The 21,711-nt window shown below is 34.1% G+C and overlaps 3 protein-coding genes across 3 annotated transcripts; 1 reads left to right on the top strand and 2 right to left on the bottom strand.

Moving 5' to 3' along the window:
- Positions 1–1,453: 1,453 nt before the first annotated feature.
- Positions 1,454–5,390, bottom strand: LOC118032050 (uncharacterized). Its single transcript, XM_035036623.2, has 5 exons — positions 5,143–5,390; positions 3,659–3,831; positions 3,291–3,389; positions 3,050–3,201; positions 1,454–2,078 (listed from the first exon to the last, which is right to left on the bottom strand). The coding sequence occupies exons 2-5, from the start codon at positions 3,827–3,829 to the stop codon at positions 1,691–1,693; spliced, it is 810 nt and encodes a 269-aa protein (XP_034892514.1). The 5' UTR covers positions 3,830–3,831; positions 5,143–5,390; the 3' UTR covers positions 1,454–1,690.
- Positions 5,391–6,587: 1,197 nt separating this feature from the next.
- LOC118032039 (asparagine--tRNA ligase, chloroplastic/mitochondrial) lies at positions 6,588–13,576 on the top strand. The gene is made up of 16 exons (XM_035036603.2): positions 6,588–6,799; positions 7,350–7,870; positions 7,968–8,036; positions 9,119–9,229; positions 9,828–9,932; positions 10,105–10,242; positions 10,593–10,673; positions 10,842–10,919; positions 11,020–11,088; positions 11,169–11,243; positions 11,380–11,463; positions 11,626–11,712; positions 12,289–12,384; positions 12,505–12,579; positions 12,867–12,993; positions 13,226–13,576. The coding sequence occupies exons 2-16, from the start codon at positions 7,445–7,447 to the stop codon at positions 13,339–13,341; spliced, it is 1,737 nt and encodes a 578-aa protein (XP_034892494.1). The 5' UTR covers positions 6,588–6,799; positions 7,350–7,444; the 3' UTR covers positions 13,342–13,576.
- Positions 13,577–13,799: 223 nt separating this feature from the next.
- Positions 13,800–17,737, bottom strand: LOC118032047 (probable fructokinase-1). Its single transcript, XM_035036621.2, has 4 exons — positions 17,236–17,737; positions 16,163–16,495; positions 14,619–14,735; positions 13,800–14,145 (listed from the first exon to the last, which is right to left on the bottom strand). The coding sequence occupies exons 1-4, from the start codon at positions 17,638–17,640 to the stop codon at positions 14,014–14,016; spliced, it is 987 nt and encodes a 328-aa protein (XP_034892512.1). The 5' UTR covers positions 17,641–17,737; the 3' UTR covers positions 13,800–14,013.
- Positions 17,738–21,711: the final 3,974 nt, after the last annotated feature.

Raw genomic sequence — 21,711 nt, 5'->3', positions numbered from 1 at the left:
TGCTAGAACATTACTTGCTATTGTATGGATCGTTACTTGCTAGGTTTGCTCTTTCCCTGGAAATGCAGATCGGTCGAAATGCTGCACTCAATGTTAAGCTTCATCTCTTGGGTTTGTGCTTGCAAATCTAAAATTGAACGTCAAGGAAATGTTTTGTACAATTCAATGGATGGCACGTGATATGATGGAAAAGGAAATTGCTCCCCTTTTAGCTAAATCACCTCTAGTAGATCACGGTTCATGAGTTTTTTACTTGAAAGAAAACTTTCCATGCCAAGGGACCGTATAATGGCAATCGATCTTGATGCTGCTAAAAATGATGGTTTTCTATCACCATTGATCGGAAATTTAATGGAGCTTACCTCCCTTGGAATAAGGAAAAACAATTTTCGAGGGCCAATACCAGAAAACATAGCTAACCTTCAAAAGTTCAACAGACTATTATCGTCTCAAAATCTCTTCACAGGCAGAATGCCTCATTCTAAGCATCTTGAAATCTTAGACCTGTCGCAAAACCACCTCTCTAGCAGAATTCCAGCCAATATTATCGCTTTGAGAAGCTAGGTGCGGTTAATTAAGCTTGTCAAACAACGCATTGTTGGGCAGGCAACATTCAGGACCTCTCTGGTTGTGGCAGCTGAATACATTAGATCTTAGTGGCAACAATCTAAAAGGAATTGTGCCTCATCTTCCAATAAACTTGAGAAGATTGTCTATGAGCTATAATGTGCTATCAGGACACATTTCACCTTCAAGTGTCTTCAAACACCTCACGGTACTGGATTTGAGTGATCACAGGCTTTCAAGTCCCATTCCTCAGGAAATTCCCACTTTGCCTTTGGTAGTACGCCTTAATATCCCAACTAATAAATTCACAGAAATGGAGGTAATACCATATACCCTTGGGCAGATTTACAGCTTAGAGTGTTGGATGCACACGCTAACTGGTTGCACGGGCATCCACCCATCAGTTTAGCTAACGTAGCGAGATTATCATCAATTGATCTTTCCCATAATCAGTTCTCTGGACGAATCCCAGTAGAATATGGACCTAAACCGGGGAGTTCATGGAAAATCTTGTTCTTAGAAGACAATTTTCTTACGGAAAATCCTCCACCGCAGTTCATTGACAGGACAGTGGCAGTTTGCAACAGCCTTGCCCGCAATTGCTCAAGGTGTCCGCTGAACATACGCTTTTGAAGAGGGCAAAGGCCAGGCTAGGTGTGTTGGGCAGCAAGATCACAGAGAACTAGAGAAGTTACCATATTCACAGTGGATCATCATGAAAATTCTATGTACTCAAGTTTATAGTAGTAGTAATTTCCAATGGGATAAGTTTCTACTTCCTAATCACGTGTGGGATACAAGTTGAATTTGCATCCAAAATAAAGTTCAGTGGTTCCAGTGAAGGAGAATGTGTCATAATCTGTACCATCCATTAACGCATTTCCAGTGTTGAATAAATTTCCATTTATCCATAGGATAATTAATCTATAATGTTGCAGCTTACAATTTCTCAACACAAAACAACATAAACTTTCCCAGTTTTCAATGTGGGTGAAAAGCTAAGTGGATTCACATGCTTATCAGCAAAACAATCGCCTGTAAATCAGCTAATGTAGCAAAAAAATTCTGATATTCCGTAACTCTACAAATACATGTTTCTAACTACAACATAACAGAATGCAGTTTAGAGAAACCAATTAACACTAACATTGCCAAGCCATGCAAAAAGTGGGAACTGAACCAAACCAATGAGGAGCAAGAGATAATGGTGCCGGTTCGAATCAACGCTCCTCACCTCTGCAAAGAGTACTCTCTTCATTGTCTTCACCAAGAAAATTCCCATACATAGGCAGGTACATGGCATCAAAATGTAGTAAGAGTATCCAGGTAAGATCTTTCCAAGTACAGCAAAACACATGCCTGTGAAAGTATACCCAGCATATGCAACCATGTCTAACAAGGGTACCTCCCCACTACCCAATGAAAGGAGTATTATTTTGAGCAATGCAACCTGCATAAACCAGCCAAGCAATCCCTTGACAAACAGCCAATTGAGAGCTTCTGGGCTAAACCTGGAAAAAAAAAAACCCTAAAACTTGAGAGCTCAGATGAAATTAATTTCCAAAGTAAAAATAAAAAAGGGTGTTGGAATTCAATGATGTGATCCAATTCCAGAGATTGTTTGGCTGGTTTGAACAATGCATCCTGTCCAAACCAGTCACACAATCCCTTATCAAACAGCCAATTGATAGCTTATGGGCTAAACCTAGAATCAAATGGAACTAAACTTGATCTCAGATAAAGGAAATTCAAGGGCCAAAGAAAGACAAACAAAAGATCTGGTTGAATAAAGATGTAATGCAAGTAATTGTTCATCTGGCTGAGAAATTAGTTGCTTTATTGAAGCTTACAGATGCGCACACACAAGTCTTGACATGCACAAAAAAATAAGGAAGAGGAAAAAAAAAAGTGAGACAAAGGTGTAGTGCAAGATGCGGGAATCAGAGTGACAACTTTAAGCAACACTATCAAAATTGCCACCATATGACTGCTGCCACGGACTGCAATAAAACTGCCATACAAAAAGAGCACTTTGAAAATAAAGGATTTCCCTTCATGACCCTCTCCATCCAGCAGCCAAGGTTTGGTAAAATAGCCACTTGCATGTAAGAAAAAAGAAAAGGTGAACATGTTGCCTCTTTTTTTTCCACCCTTTAGAACTATTATCAGACAGATCAACATGATACAGTTGTGTGCTAATCAACATTTGTAAGTGCTTAAATTGCTTTTTGCTAACAGAGCTAACACCAAAAATAACTGAAGCAGTTACCAAAATGCTATCCAAAAATCTGTATGGGACTATGACAAATTAAGGTTGTGAACATGAAAAAGTTTAGCATGGGTTATGTTTGGATGGGAACAAATAGGGCTAACAGAGAAGCTGTTCATAGATGCATCCAGCACAAAAAATTGATAAGCTTGCCACCAGCACATGTACGTATTAAGGCTAAGCTGGGTTGATTGGAGAATATAATCTACTTACTTTCCATTAATTCCCAATGACAAGCCAGCAAGAACAACATAGGTACCAAATGCCATGAACGGAATGTACAGGTCCGGTGCATTTATATCATAGATTGGGGGTTTATAGGAAAGCCTGCCCCCTACTGGCTCAGTTATCCTTGTCCAATGTCCCTGAGAAAAGGATAGCAAGGACAAAAGGTCACATCAATAGGAAAAAGATGGTTTGCAAGCTAGAAGAAACATCAGATTAGATTGCTTACCCTGTGCAGGAAAGGAAACAGAACAACCTTCAATTTGTTCCTCACATAGTGGTCATTCACTTGGAAATAGTATTGTGGATCAGAGAAGTATCTACTTATCTGTTTATTTGAAAGAAAATGTCAGCTAAAATCACATAGCTCTCAAACTAAACTACAAGAATCTAATCTGTCTAAAATGAACCCATAGCATTTATGTAAATGGTGCCTTGTCAGTAGTCTAAAGACACTAGCATGAGGCCTTGTAGCGTCCAACATAAATCAAATCTGGGACTAGCGCATGCTCAACCAGAGCATCAACATTCAGTTTGGCTTACAGCAAACTTAAACCAAAATGGTGTTTGACATAAAAGTCTCAGAGTGCTACTTACATTGCTTTGCACATACTCAGAACTCGATCCCAGAATTTTCTCTCCATATGCACCCAGTCCACCTTTCATAAGTCCCGAGCCAGCTCCATAGAAGGCATTCCCAAATGGAGTGGGCTGAGGGTTGGTCGGAGGTCTTGGCACCCCAGGCTGAGGTCCCACATTGTTATACATTTCTGCACTTGAGAGGGAGAGAAATCAGAACAAGTTTGTGCAGAAGAACTGCTTATTAGCATTGAATATCTCTTAGCTGAGTCAATCAAGCACTGATTACTAATGGATGCTTAAATTCGAAACTTTTTCAAAACCCAATTGAATCCATTAAGTCATTTGAATAAAATAGAAATGAGGTTTCAAGCTTAACAGGGAACAACCTATCGCACAGTATTTTTAAGAAAAGGGGATGCCTTCAAATGAAAGTGTAAACTTGAGACCTATGAAGTTTCCATATAATTCTAAAATCAAAATCCATTCTCCTCCATCTACTGCATATCCTCATAGTTTAATTGTCAAATGGTAGAAGTTGAAATGTATACTCTTGATGGAAGCATATAGTTTCCATCTACTTTCAAGAACTCAATACCTCGACAAATATCAGTACTCCTCAAATAGTCAGAACACCATTTCATTTGGCATCAGCAGGATGGCCAGAATTTGTGACTTCAAGGCATGGAAGTTTGTGTTCCAGGGTCTAGTTCCCCATTTGGACCATCTTCCAAACACGGTTCCCGCCATCTATGCTAGCATGTAACACCAGTATATAAAGGCCCGGAAAAAAAGTAACTTGTAATCCAACCACATTCTAAGCAGCAGACACAGACTCGAGCTATGCACTCATATGGAGCTCATGAAACGACACAAAAAGGATACTTCCAGAATGCCCATTGTTCATAAAAACACAGCCCCATCCACAGTCAAAATCCTCACGCATCCTATATTCCCAAATATAATCCTCTTGTTTTCCAAACAATTAAACACCGTCACTAAACCTCTCAAAACTCTCCCACCAATCCAAAATCCATCAAGCACCTCTCAGCACCTTCACTTCTACTTCAACAATTGACATCATACACCACAACTCACAAAAATTACCCTACCCAAAATTGCATACCTACAAAATCCCTTGCCAATCCTCTTTAGAAACCAAACTAATCACATTCATTCAAAAGCCACTAAAAACTTCCTTTCCATCCATAAATCAACTCATAAATCCTCTGAAGTTCCAAACTTTACCAATAAAACAACAAAACCACCTCTCCATGATCCATCACCAAAACTCCCTCATCAACCCAAAATCTTAACAACCCATCTGAGTAAGTCCCACATCAATCTTAACCCCCAATTCCCAATTCAAATCCCAACAAAATCACACACACAAACACATACATGCCAGTCATTCAATCTATCAAATCTATTAGCATTTAAACAAACACAAACACATACAGAAAGATATATTAAATATGGATCTAAGAATCTAAGAATATGACCTGGAGATGGTGTCAGCAAGTTTCCGGTGATCGGATCTTGGGTTTTCCGGTGATGGGTTTCTGTTCTATAATGGCACCGCGCAAACTGTGTATGACTGTATGGGAATAACGGGTCCGAGGGTGCTATAAAGAGAGTGCGAATTATTTAAGCGTGGCGGCACGTTCAAGAAGTCTTTGATTTCTTATTCTTTACTTGCATCATTGGGGCAATTAGAGCCTCACATGTAGATGGTAACCTAGATGTTAAACTTGGCTTGAATTGATGGTTTGGCCTTGAAAATTTAGGATTTAAATTAAATTAAATATTAATTTAATAAAATTTGATTACTTGATAAAACTTTTTATTATTCAATTAACCTCTTCAAATTTAGCTCGGTAAATAATAATTTTTTTTGATTTTTTATTATAAAAATATTTTTATTTTTTTATTTTAAATTAATATTTTTTAATATTTTCGTATCATTTTGATATATTAATGTTAAAAATAATTTTTAAAAAAATAAAAATATATATATATATTATTTTGATGATTTTATAATAAAAAACAAAAATAACCACCATCATATTTTTAAACACCTCGTGAAATAAATGAAAAGAACAAAAAACTATTATTTTAATAAAATAGTTGGTTTAGGTTGATGTAATGATTTATAAATTGACCAAATAACCTAGTAATCCAAGTTTTTATTCAAGTTAACTCTTGAGTTGAGTTTGATAACTTGTTTTTTAAATCTAAAGTTTTTAGAGTGATTTTTTATAATTAATAAGTCCTTAAATTTCTTAAACTTGAGTTTTTTTCTTTTTCTTTTTCTTTTTAATTTATGGTGAAGAATGTATTATTAGATCAACTTTTACATTTTTAAATTTTAAATAAACAATTTGTATTCTAATTGGTTGAAATAATAAGATTTTTTTTAAAAAAATAACCTCTTTTCCAAGCAAATGCATGTCCCAATTGGTTTTCCCAATAATTTTTCAATTTTTTAGTAAAACTCTTCGTTCAAATGTTAAAAAGTTACATATTAACTTTCAATATACAATTTCCAAGTGAAAAGATTTTTTATTTTAGAATATTTATACCAACATAAATTCTTAGCTCACCACTATATCTAAGCCAACACCTCAAGGTGTTAATTCGATATATTAATTTGTGATTAACTAGTTATTAGTTATAAAAATTGATTTTGCTTTAAATAAGTTTTGAAATAAAAAGTATTTTCAAATAAATTGATAATTGTAAGAAAATAATAATTAAATGATTTCATAGTCTTGATGATAAATAAGTTTTTGAGTCGGGCTAGATTATTATTTTTTAATTAATATTTAATTATATATAAAAAAAAACAAAAAACAAAAGTACAATTTAGCTACTGTAACTATGAAACAAAGTATTGTTACAATACTCCAACATTTTTGCTCCCATCCCAAAACAGGGTTTTCCTTTTTTAAAAAAAAAAAAGAAAAGAAAAGAAAATTTCAAAACTTTTCTTTTCGTCTAGGAACTCACAAGGGAGTATAGAGTATAGACCCATCAACTATCAAGGCCTTATCTCCCGATACAATTAACACAATCCCATTCCACTCAAACGATTCCCTTCTTTCTCAACGCCAACACCAATACAGTCCCTTGCTCATGATTCTCTATCTGTCGTAACAGGTGAGTTTCAATACTCCATTGCTGTAAGTTGCCATAGTACTTCATCTTCACACCACATACATGGCACCACACAGTAGACACCAACTGGGTTCTTCCAGTATTTGGTAAAGTTGGTTTTTTTTGGTCCATGGCTTCGTATTTCTGAGCTGTAAGGTTTCTTTTTTATTATTATTATTCTTTATGATGCTCCGGTTAGTTCATCTAGGCAATATTTGTTTGTTTGTATATTTTTTTTAACCTTAGGAATTGATGATGGAATAAGAAAGGAATGTAATTCTTGATGTCAGTGAACTAAACAAAATTAAACAAAGAATTGGAGTGAGATTAAGTTTCTATCTTTTTTATTTAGTAATGTTTGTTTTACTTGGGAATTGATGATGGAAATTTGAATGATTTGACTACTTGATTCCAGGGAAGCAAAGAACATTAAACTAAGGAATGACATTGTTTGAGTGAACCAAACATGATCCTTTGTATAAAGTTGAAAGCTTTTTTTCTTTTTTCTTTTTTATGAATATATGATACTATCACTTTCTGTTTGATATTGCAGGGGATTCCATGGAATAATATCAAAAGCCATTTTTAATTTTTTTAAAATACTTTAGTGACTAATACAATTCTATTCACGAAAAAAACAAGAACCATATGGCTATTGCTGCTTTAGGACCAGCTACTTCGCTCCGGTTAAACCCGGGGTCTTCTCTTCGGTTGCTGTCTTTCTACCCCAAATCAAACCCTAGTAACCTCCCTGAAATCCTCAAAACAATAACGAAACCTCATGCCATACCTCCAAAGTTCCACCAGTTTTTTCAACTTTCAGGTTTGCCTCGCCGGAGGTTCTTCTGCAGTGTGATTTCTGGAGCTCTACAGTCTAACGAGAGTGCAAAAGTGGGATTTTTGGAGAAGGAGAAGAGTGAAGTGGGAAATAGAGTTGGAGAATTTAGAAAAAAGTTGAAGATTGCTGATATAAAGGGTGGTCCAGATGAAGGGTTGGATCGTGTAGGGAAGACCATTGTCGTGATGGGTTGGGTTCGTACTCTTCGTGTTCAGAGCAGTGTTACGTTTATTGAGGTAATAATGGTGGTTGCTTGTATGATTTCTATGATAAAGTTGTTTTAAATTGAACTATGATAAGTTGATGGGGATGTCTGTTATTAAACATATACAGGTTAATGATGGTTCATGCCTATCAAACATGCAATGTGTAATGGGATTGGAGGCTGAAGGTTATGATCAGGTATTACCATAAACAATAAAGTCATGCATATACATTTTCTAATTCGTTAATTTGCAGTGGAACATAATCGCTTTGGACTTGACGTCTCAGGGGTTGTCCAATAACAGAAAACCATTTTCCTTTTCTATTTTCAGTTTTCTTCTCTTTTTTAAATTTTTACTTTACAATGAAAAATTGGAAAGCATGTTCATTTTTTGAGAACAGAGAATAAATTTTCTACAGGAAAAAAGAAGAAATACTTCAAGATTTTAATTATTTTTCATAAAAAAATTGAAACCATAATTTCCTACGATCATCTTAATATTTGTATTTGAGACAATCTAATCATAAAATATTAATTTTATTTCTTTCAAATGAAAAATTATCATGAAAAAGTTGTACTTATTAACAAGAAAAAAAGTAAATATTTACATTACATTTATAATAAGAAAATAAATTCATGACACGAACCAAATATAACATAATAAAAAATTTAATTTTTCGCATTGGTAAAAGTGCTTGTATATAAAAGAAGAACACTGTGCTATTCATCGGTCGAAGTAAGCTGTCACTTCGAAAATGTGAAGTATTTTAGTTGAGAGGTTTTTTTTATTTCATTTGGAAAACAATGAAAAACTTGTAAAGAAAAATTGTGAAGAACCTCAAAAATATGATTTACAAACTCAATGCAAATTTGAAAAATTAGTTTTTTGGTTCGTCAGATGGAGAATTATTGTATTTAAACATGAAATTCTAGTTTTTCTTTTTCCAACTCTAGTTTCTTTGAAAGTTGGAGTATTACTCTGTTTATGAACACCTCCATAACTTTCCCTGTTCTTTTTCTTCTAAAGTTTGGTTGACATTAATAGCTGAGGGATTTTATTTAGAATTATTCCATGGTGTAAACAACTAGGAACAAGTGTACTTCTGCATACTTTCTTTTGTTTAATGAAAATCTGTTTCAAAAATGTTAAGCTCCATTGATTTATTACATAAAAATTCAAAAGTTCTCATAATATGTTTATACCATGATGCATTCATCTTACATGTTGTCCGTATTGTCGTCACCTTACCTTTATTCATGCTTTGGAGCTTATTAATAGGTAGAATCTGGGTTGATAACAACTGGCGCATCAATATTGGTGCAAGGAACTGTGGTGGAGAGCCAAGGATCAAAACAAAAGGTGGAACTGAAGGTCAACAAAATTGTTTTGGTATGATATTCTTGGCATTCTTGGTAGATAGGGAGCTAATTTTCACATGAACTCGTCACTACATAATTTGATAACATGTGTTTAACAAGTTGTACATGACTGCACCAGAAATTTGTACAGATTACAATTCTAAATATCCCTCCACCCCTGAATTACTGAAAAACTACAAACCTTAAAACTGTAACTTGCAAAATTTATATTGACTGGAGTGTTAGATGAGGCAAATTAACATATGGCAGGGAGAAACTGGGCACAAAAAAGAGTTCACAAAAACAATAGAATTTTTCAAGCTTTCTCACATTCCACCTTGCATGTGACACATAAATTGCTGTAAATCTGTACTTGCATAAAACTATAAACAGTGATAAAGGGGTTAAATGAACTCTTGAGGTGTTGGGATCATCAATGTCATGTCTATTCTATCCTCAATGATATTCTGGATGACAAGCAATTGGGAAACCTGGGTCTTGGTATGGTGTGATATGATTCCCTTTTGTTTTATGTGATCTCCTTTGGCATTTGAGTATTATTCTGCATATTACATAAAAATGTGATTCTACTCCAAGGTTTTCACCCGAAATCGCCTTTCTTCTTATAGGTTGGAAAGAGTGATCCTTCCTATCCCATCCAAAAGAAAAGGGTCAGCAGAGAATTTTTGAGAACTAAAGCTCACCTTCGTCCTAGAACAAATACATTTGGTGCGGTATGGTTCTGCTGCCTGTTTCTATTCTACTTTTTGGTTGGGTCTAGTGCCTTCCAGTCATATATGACATTACCACTTAATATGGCAAGCATGTTTTTATACCTTTTTTTCGATGTAGCTTTATTGTTCCTGATTCTTCCTCATCTTTGTAAATAATGCTAATTGACTCTAGGTTGCAAGGGTGAGGAATGCTTTAGCATATGCCACTCACAAGTTTTTTCAAGAAAATGGGTTTGTTTGGGTCTCAAGTCCTATTATTACAGCATCAGATTGTGAAGGGGCCGGTGAGCAGTTCTGTGTGACTACTTTGGTATGCACTGCTTAAGTTGTTTATGACTTCTGATTGTTACTTTTTTATTTTAGTTTCTTAAAATTCATATGTTATTATTTTCTTGTATAAACATTATTTTCAAAATACTGAAAAGCACACTGAGACGCCTGTTTTTAGCTGCAATATGGTTTACATGGTTTGCTTCAATCTCATCTAACTAATCTCTTAAAATACATAACCATGCATGATTTTTGCTAATATAATGTAGCAGAGGATAGAATCTACTTGACAAATCTATGCATATGCATAATTCTATCAGTAACTAACATTGCTACAGGTTTATAAAAATGCTGTCATACGTGATATTCTATATTAACTTTAATGAACAGATTCCAGGCTCTCAAGAAGTTGCTACTTCTCCGGTGGATAGGATTCCAAAAACAAAGGATGGCTTAATTGATTGGTCACAAGTGAGTTGAGCATGCCTTTTCTCACTATTATGCTCTAAATTAGACCTGAGTATAGTATGTCCTTCCCTCCTTTCCTCTTTGCTTTAATTTGGAAACAGGCTAGGCAAGATGACTGTAGTGTTATTGAACTCCATTGATGTAATTTTCATTGCCTTCATTCTTTCTCAGGACTTTTTTGGCAAACCAGCTTTTCTGACAGTCTCTGGCCAGCTCAATGCTGAAACATATGCCACTGCTCTTTCGGATGTATATATTTCATTTATGCTTTCTTCAGTATTTTAATGTCAGATAGTAAATAAAAACTATCTGAACCTTTCCTTATTGTACAATTTTTCTCATCTTTTAGGTGTATACATTTGGTCCCACATTTCGAGCTGAAAATTCTAATACTTCAAGGCATTTGGCTGAATTTTGGGTTAGTTTGTTTATAAGTTTGGTTCTTCCAGATCATGCACTATCCAAGTTTCTTATAATTTTTCTGTTTCTTTATTTAAGATGATTGAACCAGAACTTGCATTTGCTGATCTGACTGACGACATGGCCTGTGCCACTGCCTATCTCCAGTATGTAGTATGTTGCTTTTCACATCTTCTCTATTGTTAATTGAACACATATGGCTAAACGAAAGCTTGCATAGGCACTAACACACACAAACTTGCATATTTTTCTCATTGAATAATCAACTGACAAAAATTTTACGTGGAAGGTGAGACATATCCTTGAAAACTGCAAGGAAGACATGGAATTTTTCAATACTTGGATTGAGAAGGGAATCATTGATCGATTGACTGTATGAGCTCTCTAGTGTAACCTATTTTTCTTCAAACTTTCTGTCATGTGCTTCATACCTTCCACTTATGTTGTTTCATGATGCTGTTCTTGATTTGTTGTTTTGGCTCTGGATGTATTTTCCATATTTTTCTGACATGGTTTTCTTTGTTTTAAACTACAGGATGTGGCTGAGAAAGACTTTGTTCAGTTGACTTATACTGATGCAGTTGAACTTCTTCTGAAAGCAAAAAAGAAGTTTGAATTCCCGGTACTGCATACTAGCCCCAATATTTAGACTACTCAGATGACTATTGCTTGCTGATGTTATTCTGTATTATTAGCTAGCTGTTGCTACCAACTGTTGCTTGGACTTGGTAGAAACTATATTTCTCTTGAATTTCTTTTTTTTTCCTTATTAAGTGCCAGAAATAGTTATACTCGTAGTACCTTAAAGTGATACATATATGTTGATTATCCCTTTGAATTTCCTCTTGATCTTGGTTTCTAATAAGAGCCACTATTATCAGTCTCTGTTTCATCCGAGTGATGACAGGATCACTTATTGAAGCCTGGACTCATTACAGTAATGAAATGTTGTCTGATTTGGCAAAATGGCAGGCATCATAGTCTTTTTATTATTGATTAAAACAGGAAGACCTGCGATTCAAGCCAATCGAAGTTGTAGATTAACTGTCTAAAACTTTCACAATGAATTATTGATTTGATCTGTCTTTGGTTGGAACTGCTTTAGTAATCTGTTAAGCAAAATTACAGTTCCTTGAATGATAATTGAAAATTATACCAAGTATTTTGTTGCCTAATAAAGATCCCCTGAAATTTCTAGGTGGAATGGGGATGTGATTTGCAAAGTGAGCATGAGCGTTATATAACTGAAGAGGCATTTGGTGGGTGCCCCGTCATAATCAGAGATTATCCAAAGGTATGCAACCTGGTCTATATTCTTTCACTTTTCTAAAATTACTATAAAAATACATTGGAGTATATATTGTTCTCAGAATTAATGTTCGTGTCATGTGGCTCTTCGATCTAAAACTGCCAGGACATCAAAGCATTTTATATGCGGCAAAATGATGATGGGAAAACTGTTGCTGCTATGGACATGCTGGTTCCTCGGGTAAATCTCCATTTCCTTATTCCATTCTAACTTGTTTTTTTATTGTCAAGTAACTATTGCTTGTAATATTCTAAAGCATTTATGGACCTCTTCCCAGTGGAATAGATTATGAGGAGCAAGAAGCCATCATGATTTATTTCACATTGGGTCCTTGTTACTTGTTTGGGATGTGAAAATGAAATATTTATTCCTAATCCTGGAAAGACCAGAGAAGTAGCAAGGGGTAGGGAGTTTAAGAAATGTTGCCTTGGTAGAATTTATCATGTAATAAATTGTTTATTTGCCAGGTTGGTGAACTTATTGGTGGAAGCCAAAGAGAGGAACGGCTTGAATACCTAGAAGACCGTTTAGATGAGTTAAAGTTGAACAAGGAGAGCTTCTGGTGGTATCTTGATTTGCGACGTTACGGTTCAGGTTAGAAATCCCACTTCTTGGAGCTAACATTTTCTCTTTAGTTGCGTTTGATGATAGTTTCTAGACTGAATTCAGTGGTGCAAAGAACGCACACTACATACAATTTGGAGTTTTCAGGAGAGCTTGGGAATTTGCTTTCTGTTTTTATTTGATTGCCTTGATATCTCTAAATAGCTTAAAATCTGTTACTCGAAACACCCATTGTTGTGATCTCGTGTTTCTGTATGGCCAGTTCCTCACGCGGGTTTCGGACTTGGTTTTGAGAGGCTCGTGCAATTCGCTACCGGATTAGAAAATATAAGGGATGCAATTCCTTTCCCCCGGGTTCCTGGTTCTGCGGAATTTTAATGACGGCGTTATCGTCGGGTTCGATTTTTCTTCCTCCCTCCTGTTTCTCCTCTGCGTGCTTGGTATTTCAAATCTGCTGCTCTTGCTTTCTCCTCCTATACCAATTTTGTATTTATAGTTCCAAAACTTCTGTCCAGCTCGATGGTTGATATTCTATGAACAATGTATGGAGTAGTTAAACCATTTGTACATTCATTTATACCGAGTTGCAATCTGTCTTCAAGAATTTCCAGCATGATATCTACTGTATGAGAGTCTTGGATCTCCTATCAATGAGTGCTTTAACAGGGCAAATACTTGTAGCTTGCTAGAATATGGATTGAAACCTAGTTTTTCTTTTAAAAAAATATATTAAAATGGTATTTTGATAATGAAATTTGCCCAATTCAGTTATTTAGGAGTATGAAGTTTGGTTTATAAATGTAACTTTCAAATCAAATTAATTAATGGATCATTGATTAAATACTTGAAAACTGCTAAAGAATTTTATTTGGCAAGACCTTACAGCAAGTCTCTTTCATCAATACATTGAAGAGGGAAAAAAGGTGAGATTTTGAGATTGAAGCCGCTCTTCAATTGAATAGCAAGCAACCTAAACCGGAGAACAAGACCTAAAAAAAAAAAAAGAGGGAAGATCGAAGGACCGCAGAGCAAATTAAAAAAAGAAACGGTCTACTTTGATGCGTTCAGCAATTTGTGGACCTCGGCGGGGGTAGGAAGGGCAGGGATTGCGCCCTTCTTGGTGGTTGTGATGGCTCCACATGCATTTGCAAATCTAAGAATCTCTCTCAACTTTTGTTCATCCTGCAAATAAAAGTTCCATCTATAATATTAGAGATATTAACCCAAGAACTCAGTTTACAGGTAGTAGTAGTTCTTTTAAAATAAAAATAATCCTCCTGAAAAGTAGATTCTAAAATAAAAATTGAATTTCTAAACAGTAGATTATTAGTTTTTTTTTTAAGAATAATTTTAGTGAAAAGTGAATTCCTAAAAGATACAGATTATTTTTTAGTGTTCGACAGTCATGGAAAATAATTTCTAAGAAAATTAATTACTTTCCAATATTTAACGAAAAATAAGCTGAAATCATTTTTAACATATCAAATAAAATAAGTTGGAAAATAAAACATGTTGAATTGTTAACTTTTTTAAAAGATAATAATTCTTATTTTTATCTAATATTTTTATGGTGTTTGAAGAACATTGATTATTGTATAATATGTTTTATATTCAAATATATTTTCTAAAAATATTATATAAATTAAAGTATTTACCTCCAGTACAGATTGGTCATCAACAATCTTGCAAAGGAGTGCTCCGATGAACGAGTCACCAGCACCTGTGGTATCAATAGTCTTGACTTGGAAAGCCTCAACAGTTCCATGGAAAGCCTGTATTTCAACAAACCAATTGAGAATAATTCAGTATGAGGCAAATCAAATCAAGCCCATTTATGATCAAATCGGATCCTTCTCATTCACCTAACATTAGGGTTTCACATGTTACATCTATTTGTGGTACAAAGCTCGAGTACCCTGACGCATTAGGTAAGACACAAGCCCTATTCTTGGTGCAACAGTGTCTTCAGTTGTTGGGGTGTAAGAAAACAACTTTAGTGTTGGTGATCAAAGAATACACAGCATGCCAGCAAAATTGTATCTACGTATGCAGTTCTATGATACCAGGAGAGACGTAGCCCTAGCTTTTGGTTTCTGGGTTGCTGGAGATACAACAACAACTAGTTTGGTGCAGAGATAACACAGTAAGCATTGACTTTTTGATAAACTTGAAAGAGTTTCCAATCTTGCAATCCCAACAAAAACAAGAACGAGTTTCCGATCTAATTGAGTCAATAAGAAAATTTTTGCAAGCCATAAACAGCCAACTCAAGTATTCGCCCTGTTCAATTTGTACAAAAGAACCATATTTCCAGAAAATGATTCATCTCCATAATCAATTAATCCAGATCATGATATTAACAGCTTGAAATTCATCATCCAAAACACCGTGGTCACATCATTCTATCATATATACAACAGCTTTCATCTCCCTGGCAAGCAATCAAGTTTATGTTAATAATTTAGGCTTAACTGTGACCTAAATGATGGCCTCACTCCTATATGCTTAGGGTTTAAATAAATGAAACTCACTTTCAACATGCAGAGAGGGACAGGCACCGGCCCACCACCGTATATAATAAACAAGGCAACCACATCCATTGTGCTGGTTGGGGCTTTTGACTAAAATAATAACAACACGCACAAATTGGCATGCGTGGTATCTGAGCTTAGCCAATAGATTTGTCCGAGTTAAAGCATTTCTTTATCAATTCCATGGCATGCTCATGACCACTGTTAAATTCCAAACAAAATTCATGCTTTTGATTGCATAAGAGACACAAAAGCTTTGATCATCATTTCAAGATCAACACTTTACACCTAGACTAGGGAACAAAACAACTCATCGTGAGAAGGAATTATTGAGGACTGCCTCGTGGAATAGATTAAAGGTCAAGGATCAAACTTTCTTCACCTTTCCTGGTTCTTTCTGATTAAATAGGAAGTCATTTCATAAAATCCCAAAAGATTCAAACTCCTTATTAAATAAATCAGGTTGGGTTCCGTGATTAAAGAAAACAAGGTCCCACATCGGGAGAAAATCATGGCAGATCCAACACCCCACTAGCAAGTTGCATTATAGACAGTCATAAAATTCATCACCTACCCTTATGCCAGCTAAAAGTCAAAAAATTGATTACAGCTAACATCAAAAAATTATAAGAAACAAAATACTGAAAGACAGAGCTGTAATTACTCACCTTGGTGTAATATTTGCAACCGTTTTCACCAAGGGTGACCAATAGCAACTTAAAGTTAGGACGCCAAAGTGTCAAAGCAGTTTCGTCATCAATTTTATTACTTCCAGTGAGGAACTCAAGCTCGACATCACTGACTTTGATCACATCTGCCTCCTCCCAGATCTTCAATATCTGCTCACGCGCCTCCTCCGCTGACGGCCACAACGGGAGCCTCAGATTTGGGTCATAGGAAAGCAAGGCACCTGCTTCCTTCGCCACCTTCATTGCCTCTAGATGTGCTGATCTGCATGGCTCAACAATCAAACTTATTGATCCATAGTGGAACACCTTTGCCTGTATGCACAAATTCACACACGTGCATGAGAAAAAATTTAACAAATGAAATTCCAAGAAAATATTTTACCAGACTCTAAATATTGTAAAATAAACTTAAAATGTTATAGAAAATATTCTAAATTCGTAAATTCCCTTAAAATATTTTTCGAATATTATAATTACACAATTCCAATCATTCCTGTCTTACGTCACCGCAGGTGACATTACCATCCCCCTTTATTACATGAAAAGGAGAGATCCACTGCATGATTCTTGCCACGAATTGAGATCTCAACTGAGATGCAACCGGGCCCCACCCCCGTGGCATTGCTGGCGTGTCACTCCCCTAAAAAAATCTCTTCCCCACTCACCATCCACCACAAAATTCACCACGGTAAGAAAATAAAAATTTAACTAAAGCCGCCGCCAGCCATAGTCGATTGGTTAACTCGCTGACCTAGGGCTGCCAACTCAGGGCCTAACGCCGAATGCATTAGAGTAGGTCGAAAAACTTGAAAGAAAAAACGACATCGTTGGTTTAGGTTTGACTCGGGTTAACTCAGCCAACCAGTAACCAGGTCTTGGACAGGTTTGACCTCCGGGTCATGTTCTTAACTATGCCACCAACCCTATAACAGATTAATTTTCACCACAGTTAAAAAAAACTTAGCAATAAAAATCAAATATTTTACGTTGAATCATTACAAGAATAAACACGGTAGATAATTAAGATTAAGACTGTAAATAACCAAACTTACAGATCTTATTAACTCAAGATTTAACTCTTCGGGCCTTAGCAACATATCAGCACTTGGATTCCTATAAAACATAAACTCACGCTCTCCATCAGCGCGTAGGGTAACAAACGCCAGAGCAGTCCTTGCACCCGTGTCAAAATTAATACCGGAAGCGATCACGTCGTTTTCTTTCAAAATCCCGGCGAGCATGTGACCGAACTCATCGTCACCAAGCTTTCCGACAAACGCCGACTTTCCTCCTAGCCTCGCCACCGCGATCGCCACGTTAGCCGGAGCACCACCCGGTGCTTTCAGAAACCCCGGGGCTTCAGCGAGGGAGACGCCGGAGGTGGTCGGGACGAAATCTATTAGCATCTCGCCGAAGCTCACGATTAGTGACTTGTCGTTCACGCCATTGGAAGCCATTGCAAGAGAACGAGAGGGAGGGAGGGTAGATTTGCGTGTGTTATAGAGAGGGAAAGGAGAGAGAGATTTCGCAGGGGAAGAGAGGTTTTTTATAGAGGGAGATGAGATGGATATTTTGGTAATATGGGAAATAGTGATTATTAAGGTAATTAATATGATCTTTATTGGTAATTTGTGGATATGTTTTGAGGAGGGCCCACAGAAAAGGAAATAATATTTTTATTTATTTTGTGGAATTTGATAATTAAAATAAGGAATGACGTATGTAGATACGATGTATTTTTATTTTTTTAAGACGTATAGTATAAGGAAGGATTTAGATAGAAGTTAGATGGATTTCTTACTTTTTTGGAGAGATTAATTGTATGGATAAATGAGAAAATTAAATAAAATGATTACACTCCAAAAGCAAGAAAGAAAAAAAAGCCGCAATTTTGCGTGCTTTTAATTTATATCTTAAAAATAAAAAAAAATAAAACATAAAAATTAAAGATGCAAGATAAAACAAGAAATGAAGATAAAATTATATTTGATAATGATATCCTAGATAAGATAATTATCTTTATATTATATTTTTGTTGATAGTGAACATAATAAAAAATATATATATGAGAAAGTCTATCTTATATCTAATGTGTATTGTTATTAAACTTATATTTTTTATTTTTAAAATATATATATATATATATATATACACACACGTTTTAGTTTTATATTAAATGTTATAATTAATAATTATAGTTATAAAACTCAGAACACCCAGCATATCAACTCAAGACTTGGCATGGACTTGTTCGAGTTCAAGAGAGGATAGATGAAGAATTGAATTGGCCTAACTCGATCAAAAACCCTGATTTAACTTGGGGTAAAACATAGATCAAAAACTTGTTAATTTTTATTTAAAGGAAAAAATATTTTTAATCAAAACGACATGTTTTGATTATTCATAATAGTAACACCTTTTATCCTTATGTATCTTAATTTAATAATTTTAGAATTAAAATTTTTGTACATAAATATTTTAGAGATAAAAATTAATAAATATTATCTTTCGATATATATATATATATATATATATTATGTACTTTATATTTTGAAAGTATAAAAATTAATTCTAAAATTATCTTAAGGATATATATATTGAACTAAGAAAAACATTTATTCTCATTGTCTTTATTTTTTCTATTTCAAGATAGTAATTAAGCACTATTAAAATGAATATTTATTTGAAAATTTACATAAATAAAATATAAAAATCATAAATTTTGAGAATAATATCTAAAACGGTAAGAAAAACTAGATAAACTGTATAATGCAAAAAGAAAAACATCATGTTAGAAGATATAAAACTTGAATTTAGAATTATAAAAAGAAAATATTTAAAATAAAAAGGAAAAAAAATGATATCATCATCAACTACAGCTAAATAAAACCTCAAGAATAGACTCTCAAAACTCTAGGGAGACAATAGAAAGAAAAAGATTTGTATTTCCCCCCTCGTTGTAATTCAACTATACAGGCTGAAAATTTTATATTTATACACATAAATATTATTTTGAATTTTACAGTGCCTATATATATATATATATATAAATATATATTCTTACCATTAAAATAAAATAGAAAAAAATTCAAAATAATTATTGAGCAACTTACGCCCATGGTTTTTGCCAAAGTAGCGACCAACTCTCAAATATTTAAATATTTGGGTGTTTTTATAAGTATACTATACATCCATAAATCTGTGTTTATTCTTGTTGCTTTCTCAGCTTCAGTGTCAGGTACCAATCCTGCTAGACTTGGAAGGAAGCATGAATGGGAAGGTCCCAACAACTATAGAACAAAAACACCACCATTCATTATAAAAAAAATACCAAAATAATTATTTTTACATCGATTGGCTGTTGAGATCATGTCTTCTTAATTTATAATATATAGTCACGCTGCACGACTCTTGTTTAATAATATGAAAAATATAACCTATGGTATCTTTATTTATATATGTTTTCATGCGTGTTTCCAAGCTTGCATTTATTTATGTGCAATGAAAAAAAAAAAACATTAGAACACATCATCCAGTTTGTCCTATTCATATGGTATGTCCAAGATTATTTTCAAGTGAAAAAACCCACTCGAGAAATCTTTAAAATTGGTGTATTTTTAATAATATGGTCTATATATTATTGAAGTTTCGTATTATAATAATATCGAGATTCACTAACCAATTAAACAATTTTCGTTCAGATAAATGTGGCTAGTGTTATAATTTTTTTGAGCTTTTCGTAGTTTCTGCGAGAGTTAATGTTCACAATGGAGTTTCAAGCAAGTTAGAATGTTTGGTAATGAGATTGAATAATATTTTTAAAAAGTTTAATTTTTTATTTTTGTATAAAATAATTATTGTTTTGATGTATTGATTTTAAAAATAAATTTTTTAAAAAATAAAAAAAAAATAAAATTATTTTGTTACATTTCAATACAAAAAATATTTTAAAAAAACAGCTGCAATCACACTTCCAAACATGCGTACTTTTAATTTAAGTATATTGTTTTAGATTAATCAAAGCAATATTATTTTAATTATAAAATATTAAAAATATAATTTTAAAAAAAAAATCAAACTAAATTTTAATCAAATTAATTAGATTAAGAGTTATATTGTCTGATCAACAAGGTCAAAACAGGTTGATTTTTTTCAAAATCTAACTCTAATTAGAGACTAAGTTGGGAATCAATCCACTAAATCAAGACGGATAATTAATCATTTATATTAAGGGTTTATGATTATTTTCACCAATATCACCTGACAATTCTCTCTTGAATGTCTGGCAAGGTGTCAAGATCCCAACCACTATAAAAGAAAATAAACTCTCCACCCTTTCATTTTAATGGGTTAGGGCCAGGGTCTAATATTGAAGATAATGCTCCGATTAACTTATTCTTTATATTATTATTTTTTAGAATACTGTCTTCGTTTTTTTATAGAATAATGTCTTTATATTATTGCCTTTCAAACCCTACATTAGCATATTCTATGGGATACTAAATCTCTTGGGGAAATTTATAAATCTATTTGATAAAGTATGTTTTGACATAAATAAGGAATGCATTCACCCCTTCTTTCTTTTTTTTTCTTTTTTTTCCCTCTCCCCTCCCGTATTCTTTAATGCAAGCTAAAACTTCAATGGAAAAGCTCATAAATTACTGAAAAAAGGACAGAATTTGACTCTTGGGGTAGGGAAATTGGGTCCAGCATAATGGAGGCCATGCACATTGTCATCACGAGGAGCACATTCGGATTTGAAATAAATTTTTTTTTTTATTATTATTAATTTGAATGTTAGAACTAGTTTACGCGTATCTCAACTAATTTAATGAGTCTTAAAATTAATAATTATTTAAACTTTCAGTGGTTTTAGGTTTGTGAAACTCGAACTGGTGACCTCTGGAGAGTAAATCTAGAGTATTATCAGTTAAGCTATATCCATTAGAGTTATGATTTGAAATAATTCTTTTTTTTTTTAATTAATATAGGTGTTCGGGTCAGTTTGCGTGCATCTCGACTAATCTCACAGGCTCTGAAGTTAACAACTATGTAAGCCTCCAGTGACCATCATATTAACAACCACATAGCTCGAACCTGAAACCACATGGAGAGCAAACCTCTTAGTTCCAAGTTTTTACCATTGGGCCACCTACTAGATGGTTAATTTGAAATAATTCTCTCTTTTTTTTTTATTTACGTGGGTGTCCGGGCCAGCTTGCGCGCACCACGACTAATCCCATGGCTTACTGAACATCCTGCAAACCCAGTAAGCATGTAAGGCACCGCGGGGGTGACAGGCGTGCACGATAATTCTTGTTTGTTTAGGTGATGTGTATACCATAGTCTTAATAAAATTAAATTTTTATGATTTTTTAATTTTTTAATATTAAAAATAATTTTTTAAAAATAAAAAATAAATATTTAAATATATTTTTAAATAAAAAATTATTTTAAAAAACTTACCACCCTACCAAAACAGCTGAGGGACGCCAGATTTTTAAAGGGCACCAGCAGAGAGGAATTAT

Source organism: Populus alba, chromosome 7 (genome assembly GCF_005239225.2).
Source record: "Populus alba chromosome 7, ASM523922v2, whole genome shotgun sequence".
In the NCBI taxonomy this organism is placed as follows: domain Eukaryota; kingdom Viridiplantae; phylum Streptophyta; class Magnoliopsida; order Malpighiales; family Salicaceae; genus Populus; species Populus alba.
This window is presented reverse-complemented; position numbering and strand designations above follow the sequence as displayed.

Coding starts and splice junctions, on each gene's coding strand:
- LOC118032050 (XM_035036623.2), bottom strand. CDS start 3,829: ATGTATAACAATGTGGGACCTCAGCCTGGGGTGCCAAGACCTCCGACC. Junction 3,202..3,290: donor TGTTTCCTTTCCTGCACAGG/GTAAGCAATCTA, acceptor TCCTTTTCTCAG/GGACATTGGACAAGGATAAC. Junction 2,079..3,049: donor TCATTGGGAATTAATGGAAA/GTAAGTAGATTA, acceptor TTTTTTTTCCAG/GTTTAGCCCAGAAGCTCTCA.
- LOC118032039 (XM_035036603.2), top strand. CDS start 7,445: ATGGCTATTGCTGCTTTAGGACCAGCTACTTCGCTCCGGTTAAACCCG. Junction 9,230..9,827: donor AGGTCAACAAAATTGTTTTG/GTATGATATTCT, acceptor TTCTTCTTATAG/GTTGGAAAGAGTGATCCTTC. Junction 11,464..11,625: donor GAATCATTGATCGATTGACT/GTATGAGCTCTC, acceptor TTTAAACTACAG/GATGTGGCTGAGAAAGACTT.
- LOC118032047 (XM_035036621.2), bottom strand. CDS start 17,640: ATGGCTTCCAATGGCGTGAACGACAAGTCACTAATCGTGAGCTTCGGC. Junction 16,496..17,235: donor ATCTTGAGTTAATAAGATCT/GTAAGTTTGGTT, acceptor TTGTGCATACAG/GCAAAGGTGTTCCACTATGG. Junction 14,736..16,162: donor GTTGCAAATATTACACCAAG/GTGAGTAATTAC, acceptor GTTGAAATACAG/GCTTTCCATGGAACTGTTGA.